At 49.4% G+C, this 23,130-nt stretch overlaps 1 protein-coding gene across 4 annotated transcripts; it reads left to right on the top strand.

Annotated features, from left to right (window-relative positions):
* Positions 1–56: 56 nt before the first annotated feature.
* On the top strand, positions 57–21,644 carry ASB1 (ankyrin repeat and SOCS box containing 1). 4 transcript variants are annotated; one of them, XM_032636839.1, is made up of 5 exons: positions 57–424; positions 4,583–4,724; positions 6,782–7,084; positions 14,337–14,722; positions 15,904–21,644. In XM_032636839.1, exons 1-5 carry the CDS (start codon positions 385–387, stop codon positions 16,107–16,109), a joined length of 1,077 nt encoding a protein of 358 aa, XP_032492730.1. In that variant the 5' UTR covers positions 57–384; the 3' UTR covers positions 16,110–21,644. The 4 variants fall into 4 exon arrangements, with proteins under 4 accessions (XP_032492730.1, XP_032492729.1, XP_032492731.1 ...); XM_032636838.1 differs by lacking the exon at positions 57–424 and adding an exon at positions 440–745 and having other exon boundaries at positions 4,578–4,724; XM_032636840.1 differs by lacking the exon at positions 57–424 and adding an exon at positions 2,749–3,186 and having other exon boundaries at positions 4,578–4,724.
* The last annotated feature ends 1,486 nt before the right edge of the window (positions 21,645–23,130 follow it).

Below are 23,130 nucleotides of genomic sequence, written 5' to 3'. Positions count from 1 at the left end.
CAGGTGAGCGTGTTTTCCCAGACTCCTCTGCTTCTTCTGTGGCGAAACACAGCCCCGGTGGGGCCCGACGGCGCGCGCCCCCGACAGCCCGCACCCCCGACAGCCCGCACCCCCGAGCACACGTCTCTGACAGTGCGCGCCCAGCGCCGGCGCTCGTTCGTCCTCACATCGGGAGCGAAGCGGGAGGTGGACGCCCTGGCACCCTGTAGAGGCGCCAGAAGCCCCTGAGGGAGGCACGCGCCCGCCGGAAGCCGCGCCCCCGACGCGGCCCACAGCCCGAGGCGCCGGAAGTGGTCGCGGTCGCGCTGCTTCCGGTCTGCGGGAGGCGCTCCGGGCGGGGGCCGCGGGGGAGGCGAGCTGCCGACTGGCCGAAGGCCGGCACCCATGGCGGAGGGCGGCGGGCGGGCCGGACCTGGGCCCGCAGGTAACGTGCGCGCGGCCGCCGGGCCCCGGGGCGGCGGGGGGCCGGGGCGGCTGCCCGGGCCGGGGCCCTGCGTGTTGCCCTGCGGCCGGCCCGGGCCCACGGAGCCGCGCCCCGCAGCCGGGGGTCGGTCAGCGCGGCTCACGGGATGCCCGGCTGCCCGGTTTCGCGAGACCAGCCCTCGCGCCGATTTCCCCTCCTGTGGAACTTGCACCGTAACTGCCAGCCGGCTGGCCTCTAGGGCTGGATGGGACCCCCAGCTGTAAAGAGAGGACGTGGGTCATCCTCCAGCTGTGAGCGCAGCGGTCGGGAGAGCCCCCAGAGGTCAGCTCCCGGGAGGGCGGGTGCCTTCTCTGCATCCTGGCATCGGTTCCCCTCAACAACCGCCCCCCTCCCCGCACAGGCCAGGGACAGCGATAACGCCACCCCCAGCGAGCTGTCAGTGACACAGCAGGTCCAGGGGCCCTTGCCCACCGGCAGAGGAGGCAGCCGTGCCATAGTTCGGTTTAGGCGGCTCGAAAGGCTCGCGCCCAAAATAGCCATTTGACTGAGGGTCTCCACCTTGAAATATTCCTGCCAAACAAATGTGAATTTGCGGGGACGTGTGTTTGCCCGCCTTCGGGAGAGGTTTCCTCTTAACCTGCGGGGTCGGGGGGTGGGCGGAGGTGCCCTCCTTGTCTGTTGTCTCAGTTTTCCCCGGGTACCAAATGCTTCTATGTGCTCTGGACTTTACACGCTCATCTGTGTCTCTGGAGAGATAGCCCTCCAAAGAGTTTATTAGTTAGTAATAAACTAAGGAGCTTATTACTCTTAAATGTGCCAAAACTTAAGGTATAATGTTGTTTTGGAGACGGGTGCAAGTAGTGCCTTTCATCCCTCCCTCCATCCATTCATTCATCCAACAAACGGTTTATTGAGGACCTGCTATTGGCTGGACCTGGCTGGGGGGTGGGGATACTGCAGTGAATAAAAATACAAACAAAGCCTCTTCTGTCCTGGGCTTTGGTTGGTATTGACTTTGACCCCAGGGGCAGCCAGGACCTTAGGGTCTGGGACATCACTTCATGGGAGAGTGCGGGAGGGACTGAGAGGTGTTCACCTGGGGGAAGAGGACTGGCAGCTGCTTCCCAGCGTGGAGAAGAGTCTTGTGGCAGGAAGACTGGCTCTGCCTTATGGAGGCACTCTTGTCAATATCCGGGTGGTGCTGTTTTACTGTTGAGTGTGTTGCAGGCCTGGGAGTAGAGGGGCCACAGTTAAAGCTTAAGTGCTGTGTCGAGTAATTGTGTTGTCATTGGAGAAGCTGATCAGAAAAATGCAAACTTAAAGATATCTTGGAGCTGGAGCTGGGGGAGAGGAGGCTGTGTTGAGCTGGGCAGGTAGTGGGTCAAAAAGGGGCCAGCAAAGGGAGACCTAGAGGAGAACTTAGCAAAAGTTTGTCAGAGCCTCCTTACACCTTCTGAATCTTACCCCTACTTTGAACTTTTTCAGCCTGTGCAGTGAAACTGTGGGATAACTACAGTGGAGGATAACTACCGAAGGAGCGTTGGCATGGGGGCCCAAGGGGTCCTTGATGCCTGCCTGTTGACCTGCTGCAGATCTGGCTGTGGCATGAGCTCGAGTGACCCATGCGTTTGTGAACCCTCGCTGCTCTGCCCACCTGCCTGTGGCCTTTGTGTCTTACCTCTGCCATTGAACTATCAAATCGTGCAGTGTAAGGAACCGTACGCATCACCCCTGTTGTCCTATGGCCCAGACTTGTATACAGTAGGTACTCGAAAGAGATTTGGTTTGAATATAAAAAGCAACTTCAGCATTGGAGAGAGTCCACCACTAGGACAGCTGGCACGGTGGGGACTTGAATGAAGGCCGTCTGAGTTCATGCTCTTTCCTTATGCCCCTCTCTGTGCAATTATGTTTATAAAGAGATATTTTGGGCTCCAGTGTGAGGTGAAGAACTCAATTACAGTTGACCCTTGACAACACAGGGGGTGGGGGTTGCCAAACCCCTGCACAGTCAAAAATCCCCATAAAACTTTACAGTTGGCCCTCCATGTTCGAGGTTCTGCATCTAAGAATTCAGCCAGGGGCTTCCCTGGTGGCTCAGTGGTTAAGAATCCGCCTGCCAATGCAGAGGACACGGGTTCGAGCCTGGTCCGGGAAGATCCCACATGCCGCGGAACAACTAAGCCCGTGTGCCACAACTACTGAGCCTGTGCTCTAGAGCCCGTGAGCCACAACTACCGAGCCCACGTGCCACAACTCCTGAAGCCCGCGTGCCTAGAGCCTGTGCTCTGCAACAAGAGAAGCCACCGCAGTGAGAAGCCCACGCACCACAACGAAGAGTAGCCCCCGCTCGCTGCAACTAGAGAAAGCCCGCGCAGCAACAAAGACCCAATGCGGCCAAAAATAAATAAAATTAAAAATTAAAAAAAAAAAAAGAATTCAGCCAACTGCGGATTGTGTAGTGTAGTATGTATTTAGTGAGAAAAATCCATGTGTGAGTGGACCCACATAGCTCAGACCATGCTCTTCAAGGGTCAGCTGTAGGTATCTAAGTGTACAAATTTGTTGACTACAGTTGACTGCTGAACAGCTTGGGGGTTGATCTGCATGTAACTTATAGCCGGTCCTCTGCATCCGAGGTTCCTAGGCATCTGTGCATTCAACCAGCCACAGATTGTGAAGTATCGTGCTATTTACTGTTGAAAATATCTACGTGTGAGTGGACCCCTGCAGATGAAACCTGCGTTGTTAAGTGATCAATGGTACTTGTTCTAGTCCATTCAGGATGTAATAACAGAATAGACTGGATGGCTTATAAACAACAGAAGTTTATTTCTCACAGCTCTGGTGGTTGGCAAGTCCAAGACTAAGGCACTGGCAGATTTGATGTCTGGTGAGGGCCTGCTTCCTGGTTCCTAGGCGGCTGTCTTCTCACTGTGTCCTCATGTGGTGGAGGGGGTGAGGGAGCTCTCCAGGGTCTCTTTTATAAGGGCACTCATCCCATTCATGAGGGCTCCACTCTCATGACCTAAAGGTCCTACCTACTAAAGGTCCTGCCTCTTACTAATCACCTTGGGGGTTAGGACTCCCAGCATACTATTTGGCAGGACATTTTTGGGGACACAAACATTCAGTTTATAGCAGCTACTCCTCCCATTCCTCACTGATTTTGTTGCCCATTTCTCACGTACCAAGTTTTTTATACTAAGCTCTTTTCTGGGCAGTTGATTGTTTGATTTATTTATCTTTTTATCCTGATGAGAGAGAATTTCTATTATCTAGTAGGATAGATCTCTTCTCATACATACAAAAAAAACAAAAAGTGATTCTTATTTTTATTTCCAAATAAACTTCTAGAAGATTTTTGTCACATTTCATATAAAAACCCCAAAGAGATTTGTTAAACCTCTTAATTTATTTGGTATCACTTAAAATTTTCCTAGCATTGACTCTCACTCAAGTACATGGTGTGGTTTTCACCATTTATTCTAGTCTTTATTGTTTTTCTGTTTTCTATCTTCATTATATAGGGCTGGCTTTCTATTTGTATGCATGTATTTAAAAATTTTCCTTTTTACTGCGGTGCAGCTTATATTCAGAAAAGTACACCCATCTTAGGTTACCATCACATTTGTCACTCACGGGGACTCCCGCGTGGCGAGGCCATTACCCAGATCACATGGCAGAGTCATTCAGGTTTACAAGCAGCAGTGTTTTTCTGGCTGTTGAGTTTTGCCAAAGTCAGGTGTCCTTTTGTAACGTAGCAGCTGATTATATGGTTTTTCCCAATACTGAGACATTCTTGGAATGAATTAGAGTAATTTTATGGTGACTTTTTTGATACATATTTTAAATTTCACTTTTTTAATATTTTATTTAGGATCTTTATCCTTAACTAGTTTTGGCTTATTATCACCCACTCCATCAGAGTTTTAAAACCTTGCCAGGTTTGGTGTCAGGAGTGTGCTAGCTTCATTAAGGGAAACTTTTTACATTTTCCTGGCTCTGGAAGCTTCTGGAGCAGGGGAATGATGTGTTCTTGAGAGTTGGAGAGCACCCGTGTTGGGGAGAGGCGGGGCTGGCGGCCGAGGGCGGCCCCTCACAGTTGGTGCTGGCAAGGCTTCCCTGAGCTGACAGGCGCCCCTCTCTTCAGTGCAGGTCCGAATCTGAAGGAGTGGCTGAGGGAGCAGTTTTGTGACCATCCGCTGGAGCGCTGTGAGGACACGAGGCTCCACGATGCAGCCTACGTGGGGGACCTCCAGACCCTCCGGAGCCTGCTGCAGGAGGAGAGCTACCGGAGGTGAGCGCCGCTGCCCGCCCCGGGGCTGCCCAGGGTTTGGCCTGTGGGTCTGCACGCAGCTAAGGCTCGGGAGCTGTGAGGGAGGCCCAGCGGTCTCCGATTGGCAGGTGGAGACCCTGAGCGTTTCCACTTTCCGAGGATGGGATAAAAGGGGACTGCCGGAAGCGTGGTCAGACTTGTAGGCGACAGCCTGATGGCGAGGGCAGAGAGACCCGAGTTCAAGTCCAGTTCTGTCACCTTTATATTTCCCAGCAACTTCTGGTGCTCTCTGGGCGTCAGCTTCCCTGACGTTACCCTCGACGACAGCGCCATTACTGTCTCCAACAGCGGCCCTGCTCCCTTGCGAGTCTTCTGGCTCTTTATCCTGAGGCGCATGCATAAATTCTCCTCCCTTAATTATTGCATCGTTATCCCCCTTTGGGTCCGGACTTCCTGACGGAGCAAACCTGTACAGAGTTCCTGACGCGCTCTCCTCTGGCTTCTCAGGGCCTCAGTCATCTGCCTCCAGGGCCTGGGGCTCAGCCTCTGGCCAGCTGTCTCATTACCCAGGGACATGCTCCTTTTGTTGGTAGCGCCCTGCCTGTTGCCTTGCCACATCCTGCCAGCTCCTCCAGACCGGCTCAAGCCCCTCATGGCATCGGAGTCTTGCTGTTACTTTTCCCCACTCGAGACACCCGGGGAGCACAGAGACTCTGCCTGTTCTCCGTGTGTCTAAGATTGGAGTCTCAAGTAGACTTGAAACTCACCTGCAACCAGAAAATCCTTCAGGCTCTGTCTGTGTTTCTGTTTTCCCTCCAGGGCTAGGATGCCAGTGAGTTGATAGAAGAAATGCCTGTGTGTTGATACTGAAACTTATACCACTTTTCGTGGACAGTTCCCAAGAGAAGGATTTCTAACAATACAAGAATAGGTGTCTTTCTTCTTTCCCTTCTGATGTCTTAGCATTATTTCATTAGAATAGATATTCATGTCAAAAATAAAAAAGTTTGGAGCCAGAAAGGATCGTCATAAAGAGAAATGAGGTGGATTGCACATGAATATTTAACACGAATGACTCAAGTCCAAAGAAAACCTTAAATTTGCAGATATAACAGTAGAATAGAGTTAAGCTACTAAAATAGACCAAGTATGTTCATATTGCTTTTTCAAGTACCGTTTTTCTTTCTTTCACTCAGGTTCAGTGAATCTCTGGTTTCTTGACGATATTTTGCTCTTGCTATGTAGTTCTTTGGTGATGAGTCCTTGGAGCATTCCTTGGCCTCCTTGGCTAGTGGAAGCTAGTAACCAGCTGAAGGAGGAACCCTGACCTGTTGCATGTTTCTGGGTCACTGCTTTAATGATCTGTATTCCTCAGCTTTGTTCAGAGCTGCGCTGGGAGCTTGAGGTGAAGAGCCTCAGCTGGTGACATGATGGGTCCGTGCATTGCATGACACTGGCATCCCTCGATGGGGAGTTGTGGTTTGAGTGTCACTTGCAATGAGGGCTGAGTCTGGACGGTTTCCCTCTGCTGCTGCTGGCCAGGAGTGTGGTGATTCCTGCAGGCTGTCCTTTGTGCTGTGTCAGAGGTAGAGGGACCACAGTGGTCACCTAGCCCCAGTGAGGATACCGAGGCCCAGAGAGCGGTCCAGCCTCAGACCTTCACAGGTAGTAGCTGGTGAAGAGGGGCCTCGGGGCCCTGACCCAGGTCCCGAGCAGGTATGCTGTCCTCCATCCTGCACTGCCTCCCGGGCAGGCCCTTCTCCCCTTCGTGGAGCAAAGAGCTTTGGACGTGAGTCAGGAAATTGGAGATCTTAACTCTAGTGCTCAGCAGTCTTACCTGCGCCTCGAATCTCCTCATCTGTAGAACTGGGCTCGTAATTTATTGCCTGTCTTGCCTCAGGCGTGGACCCAGCAGGGTGGCTCTGTGAAAGCCTTTCATGAACCGAGCACCTGGAAGCACTATTAAAGCGAAGGCTGCCCTCCTGCTCCCTGTCTCAGGGTCCCGCCTGAGAGGAGCTGGAGCGGCCGGCCGGTCTCCCAGCGCCCCTCCCAGCCTGGCTCCCTGTGCTCTCTCTCAGCCGCATCAACGAGAAGTCTGTGTGGTGCTGCGGCTGGCTGCCCTGCACACCACTGCGCATCGCGGCCACTGCAGGCCACGGGGACTGCGTGGACTTCCTGATCCGGAAGGGGGCTGAGGTGGACCTGGTGGACGTGAAGGGACAGACGGCCCTGTACGTGGCCGTGGTGAACGGGCACCTGGAGAGCGCCCAGATCCTTCTGGAAGCCGGCGCCGACCCCAATGGAAGCCGGCACCACCGCAGCACCCCTGTCTACCACGCCTCCCGGGTGGGCAGGGCAGACATCCTGAAGGCCCTCATCAGGTCAGTACCACAGGGGCTGGGCCACCGTTGCCCTTGCGACGGCCACCACGGGGAGCGTGGCCGCATCAGCACGTTCTCACAGCTACATTCTCATTTCTTGTTTTCGGCATTTGCCTTTTTTTCCTCTCTCTCTCTCTCTCTCTCCGATTAGACTTGTTAGAGGATTTGTCTATTTTGTTAGTCTTTCTAAAGAGCTGCCTCTTAGCTTTATCAGTTCTCTTATTTTTTTACTTACTGATTAATTTCTGTTTTTATCTTTATTTTTTCCCATTCTCCTTAATTTTCCATAATATTTTCCCTAACTTTCTGAGTTGCATGCTTATTTATTTTTTTCTTGATTAATAATGTAAACTTTCAAGGTTATGAATTTACCTTTGCCTATAGCTTTGGCTGTGTCTGCTAAGCTTTCTTCTTTTTCTTTTTTTTTTTTCTTTTTTTTTTTTTTTGCGGTACGCGGGCCTCTCACTGTTGTGGCCTCTCCCGTTGCGGAGCACAGGCTCCAGACGCGCAGGCTCAGCGGCCATGGCTCACAGGCCCAGCCGCTCCGCGGCACGTGGGATCCTCCCGGACCGGGGCACGAACCCGCGTCCCCCGCATCGGCAGGCGGACTCTCAACCACTGTGCCGCCAGGGAAGCCCTTCTTTGGGCTTGTTAAAAATTATTTTTTAATGTCCAACTACGTTATTGTGGATACTTGTAACAAAGTATATAACCACAGGGTTTTATTTGTATAGTACAAGATGACAGCCTCAGTTATGTTATTCAGACTTCCTCTCTCTTTTTTACGTCTTTAACCATTGGATCTTCCCCAAATTCAGAGAAGTCTGTAATTACTGTTGTGATTTGTCAGTTTCCCCTTGTATTTCTAATAATTTTGCTTACCATATTTTTTTTTTTTTTTTTTTATGCGTTACGCGGGCCTCTCACTGTTGTGGCCTCTCCCGTTGCGGAGGACAGGCTCCGGACGCGCAGGCTCAGCGGCCATGGCCCACGGGCCCAGCCGCTCCGCGGCATGTGGGATCCTCCCAGACCGGGGCACGAACCCGTGTCCCCTGCATCGGCAGGCGGACTCTCAACCACTGCGCCACCAGGGAAGCCCCGCTTACCATATTTTGATGCTCATTGGGCTCATGAAAGTTCTTGCTTATGGATTGTGCCCTTTATCAAACCAAAAGGAAACCATTGGTTTCATTGAGGGCTCATTTATGTAGCAATCTGTAACTTTTAGTTTTCATCTTAGTGGGTTTAAGTAATTCTTTGTGAGCTCACTTTTACTGTTTGACTGTCTGGGATTCTTTTGTTTTTTTAGGTGATACAAATGAACTTTTATTTCACACTTCAGGAAGTGGATAGTCTCCGAGAGCTGCAAAATGGGGTGAAAAGCAAGAAGCTTTTGTAGGATAAAGGGATTCTTTGTTTTTTAATACAGTTAACATTGTTGCCATAGCTGATGTTAAGTCTATTACTGTTGTCTTTCTGTGTCTTAACTGTACCTTTATTTTATATCTTTTTTCCATGATCTGTGTTTTCTTTGCTTTCCCTTTCTGTGGTTTTAGACGGTTTCTGGTCTTCTTTTAATTGTACTAACGGTTACCTTTTTAAAAATTTGAGCCAGATTGCATTTTCAGTCTCATGTCTCCAGTGACTTCTTTCTACTAAAGATGCTTCCTTGCCCAGCAGCCCCCGCCACCCCCACCACCGCCCCCTGGCTCTGGAGGCTGTTTGTTCTGTGGCTGGACTGAGTGCAGTTCAGGTAGCCCGTTGTCGGTGTGGGAAAGTATTACAGGAGAGGGTTACAGCATTGTTACGGGCTGCATTGGGGGTCTTCTGAGGAGCGGGGACCTGGCGTCCCCCTCGCCCAGTGCAGGATATGGTTTTTTAAATTAGGTACTGAGAATATATTTATTATATCAAAAGGATTTATATATTAAATGGCTATGGAATTGAGTTTTGGAAAGATAATTGAGGATGATATGGTGGTTATACTGGAGGGTGATGAAGACGTGATGATGCTTTTTTCCCCTTCTTTAGAAGGATTTCTAGCCTGATAATCTAAATCACCTCAGTCCCGTATCTTTGCATCTTGGAGAATGTAAGTCATTAATTTGGAAATGTTTTTCAGTAGGATCAATCCATGAAATTTCATCTTGGTTCCAGAAATCCCATAGGGCATTTCAGTCAATTCATGATGTGCAACTGCTTTGAATTAACTGCAGGCTTGACTTTCAGATATATTTACAGGTGCCCTTCTTGAGGAAACGTTACTAAGACATTTTGCTGCCCCGCTGGAGTACAGGACATTACTTTTACAGTGAGGTACCAAGAGCATATATTATTCTGTTGAAAAGTTTTCTGGATCCTAAATTACCAGATAATTGACTTTTGGAAAACGGGGTTAAGTTACTGAACAGCTAATACAATCTAAACACAATCTAAACGGCAGCTCCTGCCTTCCCTGTGTCATTGTCCCTCATAGGCAGGGCTCTCTTCTGTCACTGTTGTGATTTGGTGTCCCTCTGCAAGTAACCTTCATTTTGTTACTTCTCATTTCCCTTGATATATATTACTGATGTTTTTTTAAAAAGGTAAGGAGTGGTATTTCTGTATGTGCAGAAGTTATACTGATTTATTGAGTCGTCCTGGTGGTTCCTTGCCAGTGATACTAAAAGCAGTAGGGGAATTTTGGAAAATATTCAGGATTAAAATTAACTGGATCCCATCCATTATATTTCTATGAGTGGATGAAGGACTGTCTTTCCCACAGCTCAGCTAATACCAGATTGTCATATTGCCCCAGATTACAAACATTCTAGAAGACATATCCGTAAGAATAAGGAGGCAAAACGATGTCACTGCTTGAAATCTAGTTCTCTTAATTGATTGAGTGTGTGAAATGAAATATCGGCTTCTGCTTGGTTTGGTATGTGTTTTAGAATGTTCCTCTTGTCACTCCTAGGGTATCGTGGAGAACACTGGGTGATACTTGCATTTGTAGTGGCTGACGATGCTGCATGGCGTCAGTGGGGAAGCAGGTTGTCATGGGAGCTCATTGGTCTGTGTGCTGTCCTTTGTCTTCCTCAGCTCTGTGCTGCTGACAGGCAGCAGTGTCGCTTCTAGGGGCACGTTCCTTCGGATGCTTGCAGTAGTGCTGAAGAGACGGGTGATAAAACATGATTGCTGGCTGTGAGTGTCGGCCAGCTATTTCCATTAAGGCATGGAAAACGATGCTCTCCCCTCTGCCCGGGCCCCTGCGTGTCAGGCCCCATCATCATTACTGCCTACATTTTGTCATTTCCTAATTCAGCTGAAATATGTGATGACAAAATGTGTGAGGCACCGCAGCACTGTCTAGGGCAGTGGACGCTCAAGTACACAGGTGCTGGCTAATGTTTACTCACGGAAGAGTTGGGTAACGCCTTTCGGGCCGCAGTCTCACAGAAGTGGGGCTGTGCTCTTCTCATTACATCCTCTCAGGCTGCACGTGTTTTCAGTTGGTCCCAATACTGCTGATGTTCACTTTCATCTTTTGGTTAAGGTGGCGTCTGCCAGCTTTTTCCATTGTAAAGCTCCTCTTTTTCCCTCTGTGATTAAAAAATATTTTTGTGGCTCGGTACTTTGGAACCATGTATATATCCTGTTCCTCCTCAGATTTTTAATTTATTCATTTATTTATGATAGACTCATGGTTTCCTGTGGAGTTACAATTATTCTCGGCTCTTGTGTACTTTGCCTGGTTCATCCCTGGAGTTAGTCATTTCTCCAAGGAATCCTGGTTTCTTTGTGTGGCGAATGCTATTTAAAAGCCAAGATGTGGACACTAGGAGTGCTTATTGCTTATGGGGTGTCACTGTTCTCAGCTTCTCCTACTGGACAGAGCTAAGGTTACTTAAACATGTTTCTGTCTACATTTCTGTATCTATTATACGTTGACAGTTAAAGAGTTCACCCTGATGCCTCTAATCCAGTCCAGCACCACAGGGTTCATCCTACTTTTCTCCCTTTCCAAATTTATTATTCTTTTGCAACATTGAGAGATGTGGTTCCCTTACCTTTAACATGTTAACTTACTTTGCCAATCCCCCACATTGAACCAGTCTCCTGTGCCGCTGCCCCTCCCACACATGCCTCCTCCCCCGCCGCGGGCTGTAGCACCCTTGCAAGGCAGCATCCTTAGAAGCACCCTCTTCACTCGGCCAGGACTCCAACAGCTTGAGCAGGCCGCCCTCCCTGCTGTAGTCAGTGGCCCCCACTTAGTGTAAAATGACCCAGTTGGTAGTTTGTGCTTGGCCTGGGAGAACCCTAAATGTCCCATAGAAAGCCATGTATTTGGGCGTCCTTGGGTGCAAGGACAAGGGCAGGTCCCTTGAGGGGATCCTGAAAGCTCTGCCTGTAGAGTCGTTTAGAGATTGGCTCTGGTGGAAAAGGAGGCTTCCGGGTCAGGCAGCCCCTGCATTGGCCTGTGTGAGATTCATCCTCACATCTGGGCTGTCTCTGGGAGTCAGAAGAGGAGAGCTTCTGGGCAGTCATACAGATCAGCTCAGGGACTGTCATCAACGCTCCCACCTCTGGGGGCTGCGCGAGGCTGCCTTGCTGTGCATCCTGTCCTGGGTCCTTCTAGGTGAATCATGCTGGGAATGGGCTGGCTCCTCTGGAGGTTCAGTGTGCCTGAAAAGAAGAGCCACCCTGGCGGGCAGGACATGATGGCACCAACTGGGTACACAGTTGGGTTAAAGTATTTCTTTTTGCTTGCAGTTTTTAAGGATTGCTGTTTATTTATTTATTTATTTTTCCGTATGCAGGCCTCTCACTGTTGTGGCCTCTCCCTGTTGTGGCCTCTCCCGTTGCAGAGCACAGGCTCCGGACGCGCAGGCTCAGCGGCCATGGCTCACGGGCCCAGCCGCTCTGCGGCATGCGGGATCTTCCCGGACCGGGGCATGAACCCGTGTCCCCTGCATCAGCAGGCGGACTCTCAACCACTGCGCCACCAGGGAAACCCCTAATTTTTTATAGTATGTATTTACATGGTTCCAAAGTCAAATCTATAAAACAAAGTATATTAAGAGCAGTCTAGCTTCTATCCTCATCTGCTTCATCCCTGCCCTATAGATAACCATTTAAAAAGTTTTGTGAAAAAAAAAAAAAAAAAAAAAAGTTTTGTGGTTTATCCTTCCATCATTAAAAAATAGGCAGGTATGTGTCTAGGTGTGTGTCATGTACACATTGGTATCGCAGCCTCCTCCCCAGGATAAACAGTGGCATACTTCACGTTCATCGTCCTGCTTTTCTCACTTATCAGGGTGTCCTGGAGGTCACTGCAGAGCAGTCCTTAGCCCTGGTCCTCATTCCTATTCAGCTGGTACAGTGCTCCTTTATGTGGATGGGCCAGGCCCTCTTGACGAACCTGTGGCTCGTTTCCTGCCTTTGGCTATTACGGGTACTGTTTTAATGAATTGCCTTGTGTATGCATCTTTTCAGAGTTTTGCAAATGTGTCTTGGGACTAGATTCCAGGAGTTGTGATTGGTGCGTCAGAGGGTACATGCATAGGTAAGTTTGCCAGCTATCACCAGATTTCCCTCTACAGGGATTGCTGCATTATGCCTGGCCCCCAGCGATGAATAAGACTTCCTTTTTCTTTAAAGCTCGGTCAATACGTTTTTGGATTTTTCCCAGTGTGATAGGTGAGAAGTGGTGTCTCCGAGTAGTTTTAATCTGCATTTCTGTTATGAGTGAGGCTGAGCATCTTTTCATCTGGTTGAGAGCTGTTTCCACGTGTCTGTATCCATCTCTGGCTCATTTATCTATAGAGCTGTTGATCTTTTCCTTTTAGAAGGTCTTTATATATTAAGGATGTAACATTTCCCAATTTGTAACTTATTGTTTTACTTTACTTATGTTAAAAAAGCTTTGTTTTTATATCTTTTCCTGATCTTCCAAATCAACTTTATAATCAACTTATGTAGCTCCAGGGATGTTATTTTTATGTATTTACATTTATAGTCAACTTATTTAGTTCTGGGGAGGGTATTTTCATTTATATAATAAGCTTAGGGAAAATGACATCTTAATGATAGTGAGTCTTCTTGTCTAAGACTACAGTATGTCTTTCTATTTCCTTAGGTCTACTTATGTGACTTTCAGTAGTATTTTATAATTTTACTCATGCAAATTTTGGACATATACTGTTAAGTTTATGCTTAGATATCTCACTTTAAAATTTATTTTGCTATCAGAAATGAGGTCTTTTTCATTTTATCTTTCAACTTGTTTTTGTATATAGAAGGCTGTTGGTTTAAAACTTGCTACTTTAATAAATTCTCTCATTGTTTGTTAACTGCATTTTCATTAATTATTTAAGGCTTTCCAGACAGTTATATTCTCTGTAAATAGGGAAAGTTTTACCTCTTCCTTTCCAATTTTAGTCAGCTAATTGCTTTCTCTTGTCTAATTGCACTAGTACTTAAAAAAAAAAAAAAAAAGAGTCTTTAAAACGAGTGGGCTGGAAAGTGGGGCTGTGTACCTTGCTCCCGGCAGAGCTGCTGCTTCTGTTTCCCTGCTAGGCGAGAGGCTGACTTCTGGGTTGAGGAAATATTTTTTATCATGTTAAGGAAATATCCCTTACTTTCTTTTTTATTAAGTATTTGCAAACATGCTTAAGTGTTGAGTTTTGTTATATGCCTTTTTTTTTTGCATCTATGGAGATAATCATGGATTTTCCCCTTAGTTCTATGAATATGATGGATTATGTTAATAGAGTTTCTAATTTAAGAACTACCCCCTGGAATAACCCCCATGAAGTCATTGTATATTGCTTTCTTAATGTTTTTAGATTCTCTTTGCTAACGTTTTATTGGAGGTTGTTAAGTTGATATTCATAAGTGCAGTTAGTTGGTAGTTTTTCTTTATGGTGTGGCCTTTGTCAGGTTTGGAGATTATTGTTTTGTTAATTTCATAAGCTGAATTTGGAAGTTTTCCTTCTTTTTCTTTGCTTTGAAATAGTTAAAATAGCCATGGGATTGTTGGATCTTCAAAGGTTTGAAAGAACTCCCTTACGAGTTCTTTTGCGTGAGTGGATTCCAAGGTTCCTAACTACCATGGAACCTGCTGGTGGTCACGGGACCACTGTGACTGGGGGGCTCTCCGGTGCTCCCAGCGCTCCTGGAGTTCGGGCCCATCTCCACCGGGTGCCGTGGGGATGCGTTGACTGCGGTTGGCCTGCTGTGAGGTCTCACTGTCCGTGTGTCTACCCTGCAGGTACGGGGCCGATGTCGATGTCAACCACCACCTGACTCCTGACGTCCAGCCCCCTTTCTCCCGGCGGCTCACCTCCTTGGTGGTCTGCCCCCTGTACATCAGCGCAGCCTACCACAACCTCCAGTGCTTCAAGCTGCTCCTGCAGGCTGGGGCAAACCCGGACTTCAACTGCAATGGTCCCGTAAATACGCAGGGCTTCTACAGGGGCTCCCCCGGGTGCGTCATGGATGCTGTCCTGCGTCACGGCTGTGAGGCGGCCTTCGTTAGCCTGCTTGTGGAGTTCGGAGCCAACCTGAACCTGGTGAAGTGGGAATCCTTGGGCCCAGAGTCGAGAGGCAGAAGGAAAGTAGACCCTGAGGCTCTGCAGGTCTTTAAAGAGGCCAGAAGTAAGTGGCCTTAGTTGAACCCTGACTGGCAGTCTCTTCAAGTCAATTGAATGAACCAAGTTGTAGCAATTTAAAAAAAAAAACAACCTCCAACTAATCACTTGGTCACAGCCTTCTGTGAGGACTAGGAATTTTCTAGAGTGGTCTTCCAGAATGGTCTTCTCTTTTTAAATTCCCAGACACTAAGATTTAATACCAAGAAACCTATCAAAGTGCATGTTCTCAGAGCTCCTAGAATTATGTTCTCTTTACCCCTTTGCGCTGCTTTGTGATCCCAGATTCTTTCACTGCTGTTTATGGCTTTTAAGTGTTTGCTTTACAGCAAATCGCAAGCCCTTCCTTCTCTAGGGCGCCTCACGTCCCCTTCTTCAGTTCCACTCAAATACCATTGTTCTGCATTGTGTGCTAGGTATGATTTTTGTTAGAATGAGGCCTACAGTTTGCTTATTCATGAAGAAGGATTTTGCCAGTGAATTCAGTTGATGGCCAGAGAGTTTGCAGTTGAACCGTGGCTTGGTACTTGTTGTCGTTCTCTCTCCAGGACTCAGAAGTTGACCCTGTGCGCCCTCTGACCTGCCCACACCCTGCCCCTTTCCCGTCTGGGTCTTGAGGGCATCTGAGTGACCACCTTTTCCCCAGTCCCTTACCTCTCGCAGAACTTATGTTTGTTGTGTTCTTGTCACTGGCTTTCCTTAAACCAGTCATTAAAGCATGGTCCTGTTGAGCCTTCCCCAAAAGAGTTGCTTGATGGTCAGTTGGAGCCACACTGACAGAGTTAGGCTCCCTGTGTTCATGCCTGTTTCACAGGCAGAGACACGGCGAGGCTGTTTTGACCCAGAGCAAAATTGTCAGCCTGCCCTCCTCCTGTGTTGCTCGGCCCGTCCCCTTCAGACCCCCTTGGAGCTTCTGGGAGGGACCAAGAGCAGAGACTGACAGAGGGCAGTTTGTCACACCTGCTGGGGCGTGCAGTGGCCAGCTCTGTTTCTCTGTCTAGGGAGTTCCACAGAGTTGAGCAGATAGCAAGACCTTTCTCACCAGGGCCTGCTCTCCTCTGGAGGTGGGAAGTGGCAGCGAGTGTTGGCGCAGCTCCGCTTGTCCTCACAGCCAGCCTTTGGTCTGTAGGGTTAGGAGAGGCATTTAACCTCTCCCTCTGTCTCTCCCTTTCTTCCCATGCGTTCCAGGTGTCCCCAGGACCTTGCTGAATCTGTGCCGCGTGGCCGTGAGAAGAGCGCTTGGCAAATACCGACTCCGTCTGATCCCCTCGCTGCCTCTGCCAGACCCCATAAAAAGGTTTCTGCTGTATGAGCAGAACTCGCGAGCAGTGGTTGACTGCAGTGAGGAGGGAGCAACCTCCAGAGCCAGTCGACACCGATTCTTGCCCCTGTGACCACGTCCTGTGCTGCTGACTAAATCCCACCTGGCTGTTGGTGAAGCGGAATCAGCCTTGTCCTCACGGATTGTATTCCATCTCAGGTGCTTGGGGCGTCGGGCAGTCCTTAGGTCGGTATCAGCCGAAAGGCTCGTACAAAATTAATTTTGTTCTTCCTCAATGTCTGTGTTTTGGAAATTAATGAAATGGGCCTCGAAATGTGAGCAAGTTCGGGCTGAGCTTGGAGGCCTGCTGACTTCCCCAGGAGGGGGAACTAGCACCTTGCAGGGCTGTGCTGCTGCGTTTGCCTCTCAGCTTGATTAACGCGAAATGAAAAGGAGTCTTGCTATAAAAGTACAGAGATGCACTTCCTGAACTTACCAGTTTGTTTCCCGTGCTCCTGGGGTAGACGTGTGACATTTATCATACGCACCCCGTTTCCTTGCCGCTTCACTGTTCTCTCCTTGTGGCGGAGGCGTGATATTAATTGTCTTCATTCAAGGATGGTTTCCTGGCCACGTGGATTGGCTTTACTGCCTCAAAGTCAATACCTGCATTTGTTCACAGCCTCTTTAGGTAACGCTCAGAGTTCTGCAGCGCTGCACCTGTCTGATACCTATCTGTGCCTAGCATCATGCCAACAGGTCTCATGAGTTCTCTGCCATTTCACTTTGGGGAGCTTCCAGACAGTTGATTGATTTTAGGAGGCCAACGCTGAAATAGCCAGTAATTGACTGCCTACATTCGGACCAAGGACTGTCCAACAGCGTTCACTGCCAGTTCTAAAAGAGGAGGATGCCTGCGGCACTGTCTTCTCGTCCCTGCACATACCAGAAAGTGCAGACTTCAGTCATCTCCTGGATGGTTCGAAGCTTTCGGTTGCTTTGTGTTCAGTGGACAAAACATCTGCTGTTTGGTTGATTGATCTTCACTTTTTTGGACCTAATTGTCTTGGTAGTTGCTCCTAGAACCGAAGAAAGGGGATAGCAGTGAGGTCAGAGGGCTTCCCCTGGCCTGCTGGGGGTGGTGAGAAGTGAGAGGAATGAGCTGGCTTGTCACCTAACGGACGGCTCGGCTGTGGGCAGGGCTCACTCACACCTGGGCTGCGTGGCCAGGTGTGTGGCCATGTCGGCACAGGTGGGCCAGCGGCTGCCTCTTTAGAGCATCCAGGTGCTGCTGTTTCCAGGGAAATCACATCTGGTAATTTGAGGCCTCAGGGCCATTGTGTGGATCCATGGTGATTCTGACCTTTAGAAGTGTTTAGAAACGGGCAGCTTTCAAATCTGAGTTTGGATTTTCTGCAATAAGAGAAATCTAATTTGTAACAATTGAACTAATGATAGGGGTTTATTTAATTATTAGCGTCATCGTGTGTCTCCACCGACCAGACAGGCAGTGTCTGGTCATTGTCTTCTGTGGCTCGAGGATGGAATTCTGAACTCCACCTCCTGTGTCATGGATGGACGTGTGTTGGAAAGCCAGGCTGGCCCGTATATGTACGTATGAGGTCTGAGGGGGGGCCGTCGATGATTTGGGGGGGCCAGCGTAGCCGCTGGAGGCTTCGCCTCATTACAAGCGGTGGCCAAGGCGTAAGTGTTGGATGGCTTCTGAGGCCCGAGACAGGGCTGTGTGCTGCTCCTCAGGACGGGGAGCCTGCTTGGCTGGTCGCATTCAGAGCTCGGAGTCAGGAGAGGCTTCCTGAGAGGAGAGGAGCTGCGGGTGGGTGGCCGATGTGGCCCTTTGCAGCCGGAGCTGAGTGCTGCAGGGCTTCAGCCCAGGCCAGGGCTCAGCTGCGTTCCTGTGGCACGTGTGGTGGGACCACACCAGAGCTGGGCTGCGGCTGGGCCAGGAGCTGCGGGCAGCTGGGGCTCTGCCTGCACTTAGGGAAGGGTTGTGTGGAAGCTCGAGAGGTGGGCTGGGCCGCTGGAGGGGGCTTCGTGTCACTGGAGGTGTGTCAATGCTGGCTTGTCACCTCCGTGGTCGGGCTGAGAGAGGTGTATCAGGAGTGGTTAGCTCCCCTTACTTTTTTTTTTTTAAGAAGATGTTGGGGGTAGGAGTTTATTAATTTATTTATGTATTTTTGCTGTGTTGGGTCTTCATTTCTGTGCGAGGGCTTTCTCTAGCTGTGGCGAGCGGGGGCCACTCTTCATCGCGGTGCGCGGGCCTCTCACTATCGCGGCCTCTCTTGTTGCGGAGCACAGGCTCCAGATGCGCAGGCTCAGTAGTTGTGGCTCACGGGCCTAGCCTCTCCGCGGCATGTGGGATCCTCCCAGACCATGGCTCGAACCCGTGTCCCCTGCATTGGCAGGCAGATTCTCAACCACTGCGCCACCAGGGAAGCCCCTCCCCTTACCTTTAAGCTCTTGCAGCTGCCCTTTGGCTCGGAGTCCCTGCGGGTGAGCCTTGGTGCAGGCTCGCAGGACATTCTGAGTTTGCCCTGCTTGGTGTTCTCTTCAGGGGTCTGTTAGGGACAGAGCCTCCCCAGCCCGGCCCTGGGTAGGAGGGTGTCTCTGTTCTCAGACCTTCTGGAAAGCTGCATCTGGGAATGCTGCCAGTGCGGGGGTCCCAGCCATGCCGGTGCGACCTTGGGGCTGCACCAGCGGAGTGGGTGTCAGCCTCCTTTGCAGGTGAAGTGAGTGCAGGGCTTGCTTCTGGGGGTTGGAACCATTTTTCTGGAATCTCTCTGGAAGGAGCGGACTGAGTCGATGCTCATTGTTGGGCCTGGCCCAGAGCTGGCCGGGGAGGCAGTGGGACTGGGGAGAGGTTGAGCTGGGGAGTGGGGCCCCCGAGCATGGTGTGCTCAGGGCCGGTCCGCAGGGGCCAGGGCCTCAGCTCTTCCTTTGCAGAGACAGGTTGGCTTTCTCTTTGTGCAGCCAACTTTTAGAGATTTTTTCACAATCCCAGCAACTTCGAGGTTCAGGCCCTAGTTTGACATTTCACAGCTGCCAAACCTGAATCTGAACATAACGTAGATAGCTGCTTAAGGCATTCCTGCTTGTTATGAGTGACGCTTTGCTAAAGCTCCCTTTTTCTTTTGTTGGCAGGGATAGGATCCAGAATAGGCAAGAGTAACTCTCTCCATCACAGCACTTTATAAAATCATGTTTCTGAGCCCTGGGGCCCCAGCCCCACGCAGCCAGGAAATGTGGTGGTACTTAAGGAGGCTGTGGCCCCAGAGCCCTCCACAGGGAGGGACATGATGCCCCAATGGGAAGGAGCCCGAGGGCCCCCAGCCTGGTCCCGGGAGTGTCCTGCTGTTGTCCCCGCTGGGGCGCCTGCCGGCCACCGAACGGAGTCCTGTGCCTGGGCCTTGGCTGCTGCGGACAGGCGGTGGGCGGGGGTGGGTGGGGGGCGCGGGCGGGGTGTGGTGGAGGCAGCGCTGACACCTCTGAGAACCTCTGAGAATTAGCTGTGGCATCCTGGGTGGCGTTTCTGCATGTATTTCCAGAAGCCGTCAGTGTCATACATATCTGTGCCTTTTCATATTACTTATGCTGTTTGTGTATTTATTTACTTATGTATGCCCTACCTTGTTCCAGAAAAGGGTTTCAGGCAGTGATGCTTATTTTTTGATGTTCTCTTTTGACATTTGCTAAGTTGTAGTCAACATGCGCTTGTTGTTAAACAGGTAGTTTTAAAAAAGGAAAGGACAGTTAGCAGTTTCCTGATGTTGAATATGTTTCTGTTACCAGGCCTGAGTGCCATCATTTTAATTTTTTCCTCTTGCTTCCATGAATTGATTCTTCAAATAAAAGGTTCATGCATAAATAGAAAGAGAGGAACTTACAGCCAAGGTCAGGCTGAGCAGAGGAAAATCGGCCCTAGAGAGAAGCGCTCTCCTGTGCTTGCTGCCTCCCGCCTGGCCTTGAGCAGGTCCTCTTCCCAGGGAGGCTGCTCTCTTACACGGGCCGGGTCTGGCCGTGCCTTTCCCATGGAGCTTTTGGGAGGACACATGAGAGAATGTATGTGAAAGCACTTTGCACTGAAGCCATCCCTGCGATGTGTACACTGCTGTCCTTGTGAGTGTGGTCCCTCTTCTCAGTGGATGGGTCTTCGAGGCCATGATGGTGCTGGGACAGCCTGTGATCTTGGTGGTCGGCTGGGCTTGTGCCCCAGGGGGCAGCAAGAGTCACGGCGCCCACGGCATAGGCCTCCTGTGCAGGTCGAAGTACAAGGACACATGTTAAATAATATAGGAAGTCAAGTTCATTCAATTTAAAGGGTTGTCTTTTATTCTGAGATTACATCCTTCCTAATTTGGGTGATAAAATGTCCTCTTATATAATGAAGGTGATACTAGAGGGCAATATTTTCATTTTAAAATGCTCCTGGTTGCAGAATAAAACGTCGGCTGCCCTTTTGTCAAAGCACAGAATTTCTTATTGAGTTTGCCTGTCTCTGAAATCCAGCGTCGGGGACCCGCAGTCTCGCTACAGTGTATGTTTACGTGCCGAGGAATTTCTCTCGGAGTCTTGAAACGGCCTGTACGTGGTTGAAGGAGAGCCCAGCGTCTGCGCTGCCTGGTAGTCCAAGAACAAGCCCTGAGATCGCTGTGTGAGCTGTTAGGAAGTGCGTGCTTGTGTCCTGCCCACGGCAGAGCAACGAGCCTGGGGTGATGGGCCTCTGGCCTCCCCAAATCCCCTGAGAGACACTCCCGGGAAGTTTGTGTGGCCTCCTCAGCGAGGCTGCCCCTGACCTCAGGCCTGGGCACCTGAGGCACCCCCGAGTGATGGCGCTGGTGGTGAGCCTTCTGGCGCCAGGGCTGCCGGCTTCTGCTTGTGCCCCTCTCAGCCGCCTGCCACTCAGCGGCCAGCCCGAGTGGTCTGGATTCCCCGCCAGCCTGGAAGTGCCTCATCTGGCCCCACGGCCTCTCGCCTGCTCGCTTATGCCTCACTTCCCTCCTCACCCCCGCCCCCAGCCTGACTCTCTTGATGTGGAATAAAATAACTGATGTGCACACATGAGTGGTTAGTGGGATCATGTCCTGGGAGAATTCCACGGGGGGGGACGTGCAGAGTTTGAAGTGCAGTGACATGCGGAATATATGCTGTAAATTCTAGGAAGACAGTTGGATGGAAAAGAGAGGCGGGGGGGAAGGGTGACTTCTGTTGCCTTAACTTGTGATCGCTCAGTGTCCGGAATGCATGGGGAGCTTTTCTTTTTTAAGTTGCTTGGATTTCAGATCTCTCCCAAGTGACGTATGCGTGTGCATCCATGCAGTTCAGCGTGGTATTTGTGGGCACGGCTCTCCTGTGTATAACATCAGTTTGCTGCCGTGATTTAGCCAGCAGTGCCCCTGCTCCGCCCCGCGTGTTTGCACAGCTCCCGCTGCTTCTGTCTGGTGTGGGGCACGTGAGGTGTGACACGCGCTGGGGCCCGTGTGCCTGCACGCATGCTGAAGGGGAATGCTGACCGTCAGCCCTCAGCTTCTCCTTCCTCCTCTGGTCACGACTGCGTGCTTGCCCGCAGCAGCTGGGACCATGGCTGTTCTTTGCACTTGTGCCTGGTTAAGAGCTTTCAGAAATACAATGGACATCTTTGATATGTTATTGTAACTTTTTTTTTTTTTTTTTTTTTTTTTTTTTTTTTTTTTTTTTTTTTTTTTTTTAAACATCTTTATTGGGGTATAATTGCTTTACAATGGTGTGTTAGTTTCTGCTTTATAACAAAGTGAATCAGCTATACATATACATATGTTCCCATATGTCTTCCCTCTTGCGTCTCCCTCCCTCCCACTCTCCCCATCCCACCCTTCCAGGCTGTCACAAAGCACCGAGCTAATATCCCTGTGCCTTGCGGCTGCTTCCCCCCAGCTATCTACCTTACTACGTTTGTTAGTGTGTATATGTCCATGACTCTCTCTCGCCCTATCAAAACTCACCCCTCCCCCTCCCCATACCCTCAAGTCCGTTCTCCAGTAGGTCTGCGTCTTTATTCCTATCTTACCCCTAGGTTCTTCATGACATTTTTTTCCCCTTAAATTCCATATATATGTGTTAGCATACGGTATTTGTCTTTTTCTTTCTGACTTACTTCACTCTGTATGACAGACTCTAGGTCTATCCATCTCATTACAAATAGCTCAATTTCATTTCTTTTTAAGGCTGAGTAATATTCCATTGTGTATATGTGCCACATCTTCTTTATCCATTCATCCGATGATGGGCGCTTAGGTTGTTTCCATGTCCTGGCTATTGTAAATAGAGCTGCAATGAACATTTTGGTACATGACTCTTTTTGAATTTTGGTTTTCTCAGGGTATATGCCAAGTAGTGGGATTGCTGGGTCATATGGTAATTCTATCTGTAGTTTTTTAAGGAACCTCCATACTGTTCTCCACAGTGGCTGAACCAATTCACATTCCCACCAGCAGTGCAAGAGTGTCCCCTTTTCTCCACACCCTCTCCAGCATTTATTGTTTCTAGATTTTTTGATGATGGCCATTCTGACTGGTGTGAGATGATATCTCATTGTAGTTTTGATTTGCATTTCTCTAATGATTAATGATGTTGAGCATTCTTTCATGAGTTTGTTGGCATTCTGTATATCTTCTTTGGAGAAATGTCTATTTAGGTCTTCTGCCCATTTTTGGATGGGGTTGTTTGTTTTTTTGTTATTGAGCTGCATGAGCTGCTTGTAAATTTTGGAGATTAATCCTTTGTCAGTTGCTTCATTTGCAAATGTTTTCTCCCATTCTGAGGGTTGTCTTTTGGTCTTGGTTATGGTTTCCTTTGCTGTGCAAAAGCTTTGAAGTTTCATTAGGTCCCATTTGTTTATTTTTGTTTTTATTTCCATTACTCTAGGAGGTGGGTCAGAAAGGATCTTGCTGTGATTTATGTCATAGAGTGTTCTTCCTATGTTTTCTTCTAAGAGTTTGATAGTTTCTGGCCTTACATTTAGGTCTTTAGTCCATTTTGAGCTTATTTTTGTGTATGGTGTTAGGGAGTGATCTAATCTCATACTTTTACATGTACCTGTCCAGTTTTCCCAGCACCATTTATTGAAGAGGCTGTCCTTTCTCCACTGTACATTCCTGCCT

The sequence above is a fragment of the Phocoena sinus genome, chromosome 7 (genome assembly GCF_008692025.1).
Source record: "Phocoena sinus isolate mPhoSin1 chromosome 7, mPhoSin1.pri, whole genome shotgun sequence".
In the NCBI taxonomy this organism is placed as follows: domain Eukaryota; kingdom Metazoa; phylum Chordata; class Mammalia; order Artiodactyla; family Phocoenidae; genus Phocoena; species Phocoena sinus.
The sequence above is the reverse complement of the archived record's forward strand: the minus strand, read 5'-3'. Positions and strand labels throughout refer to the sequence as shown.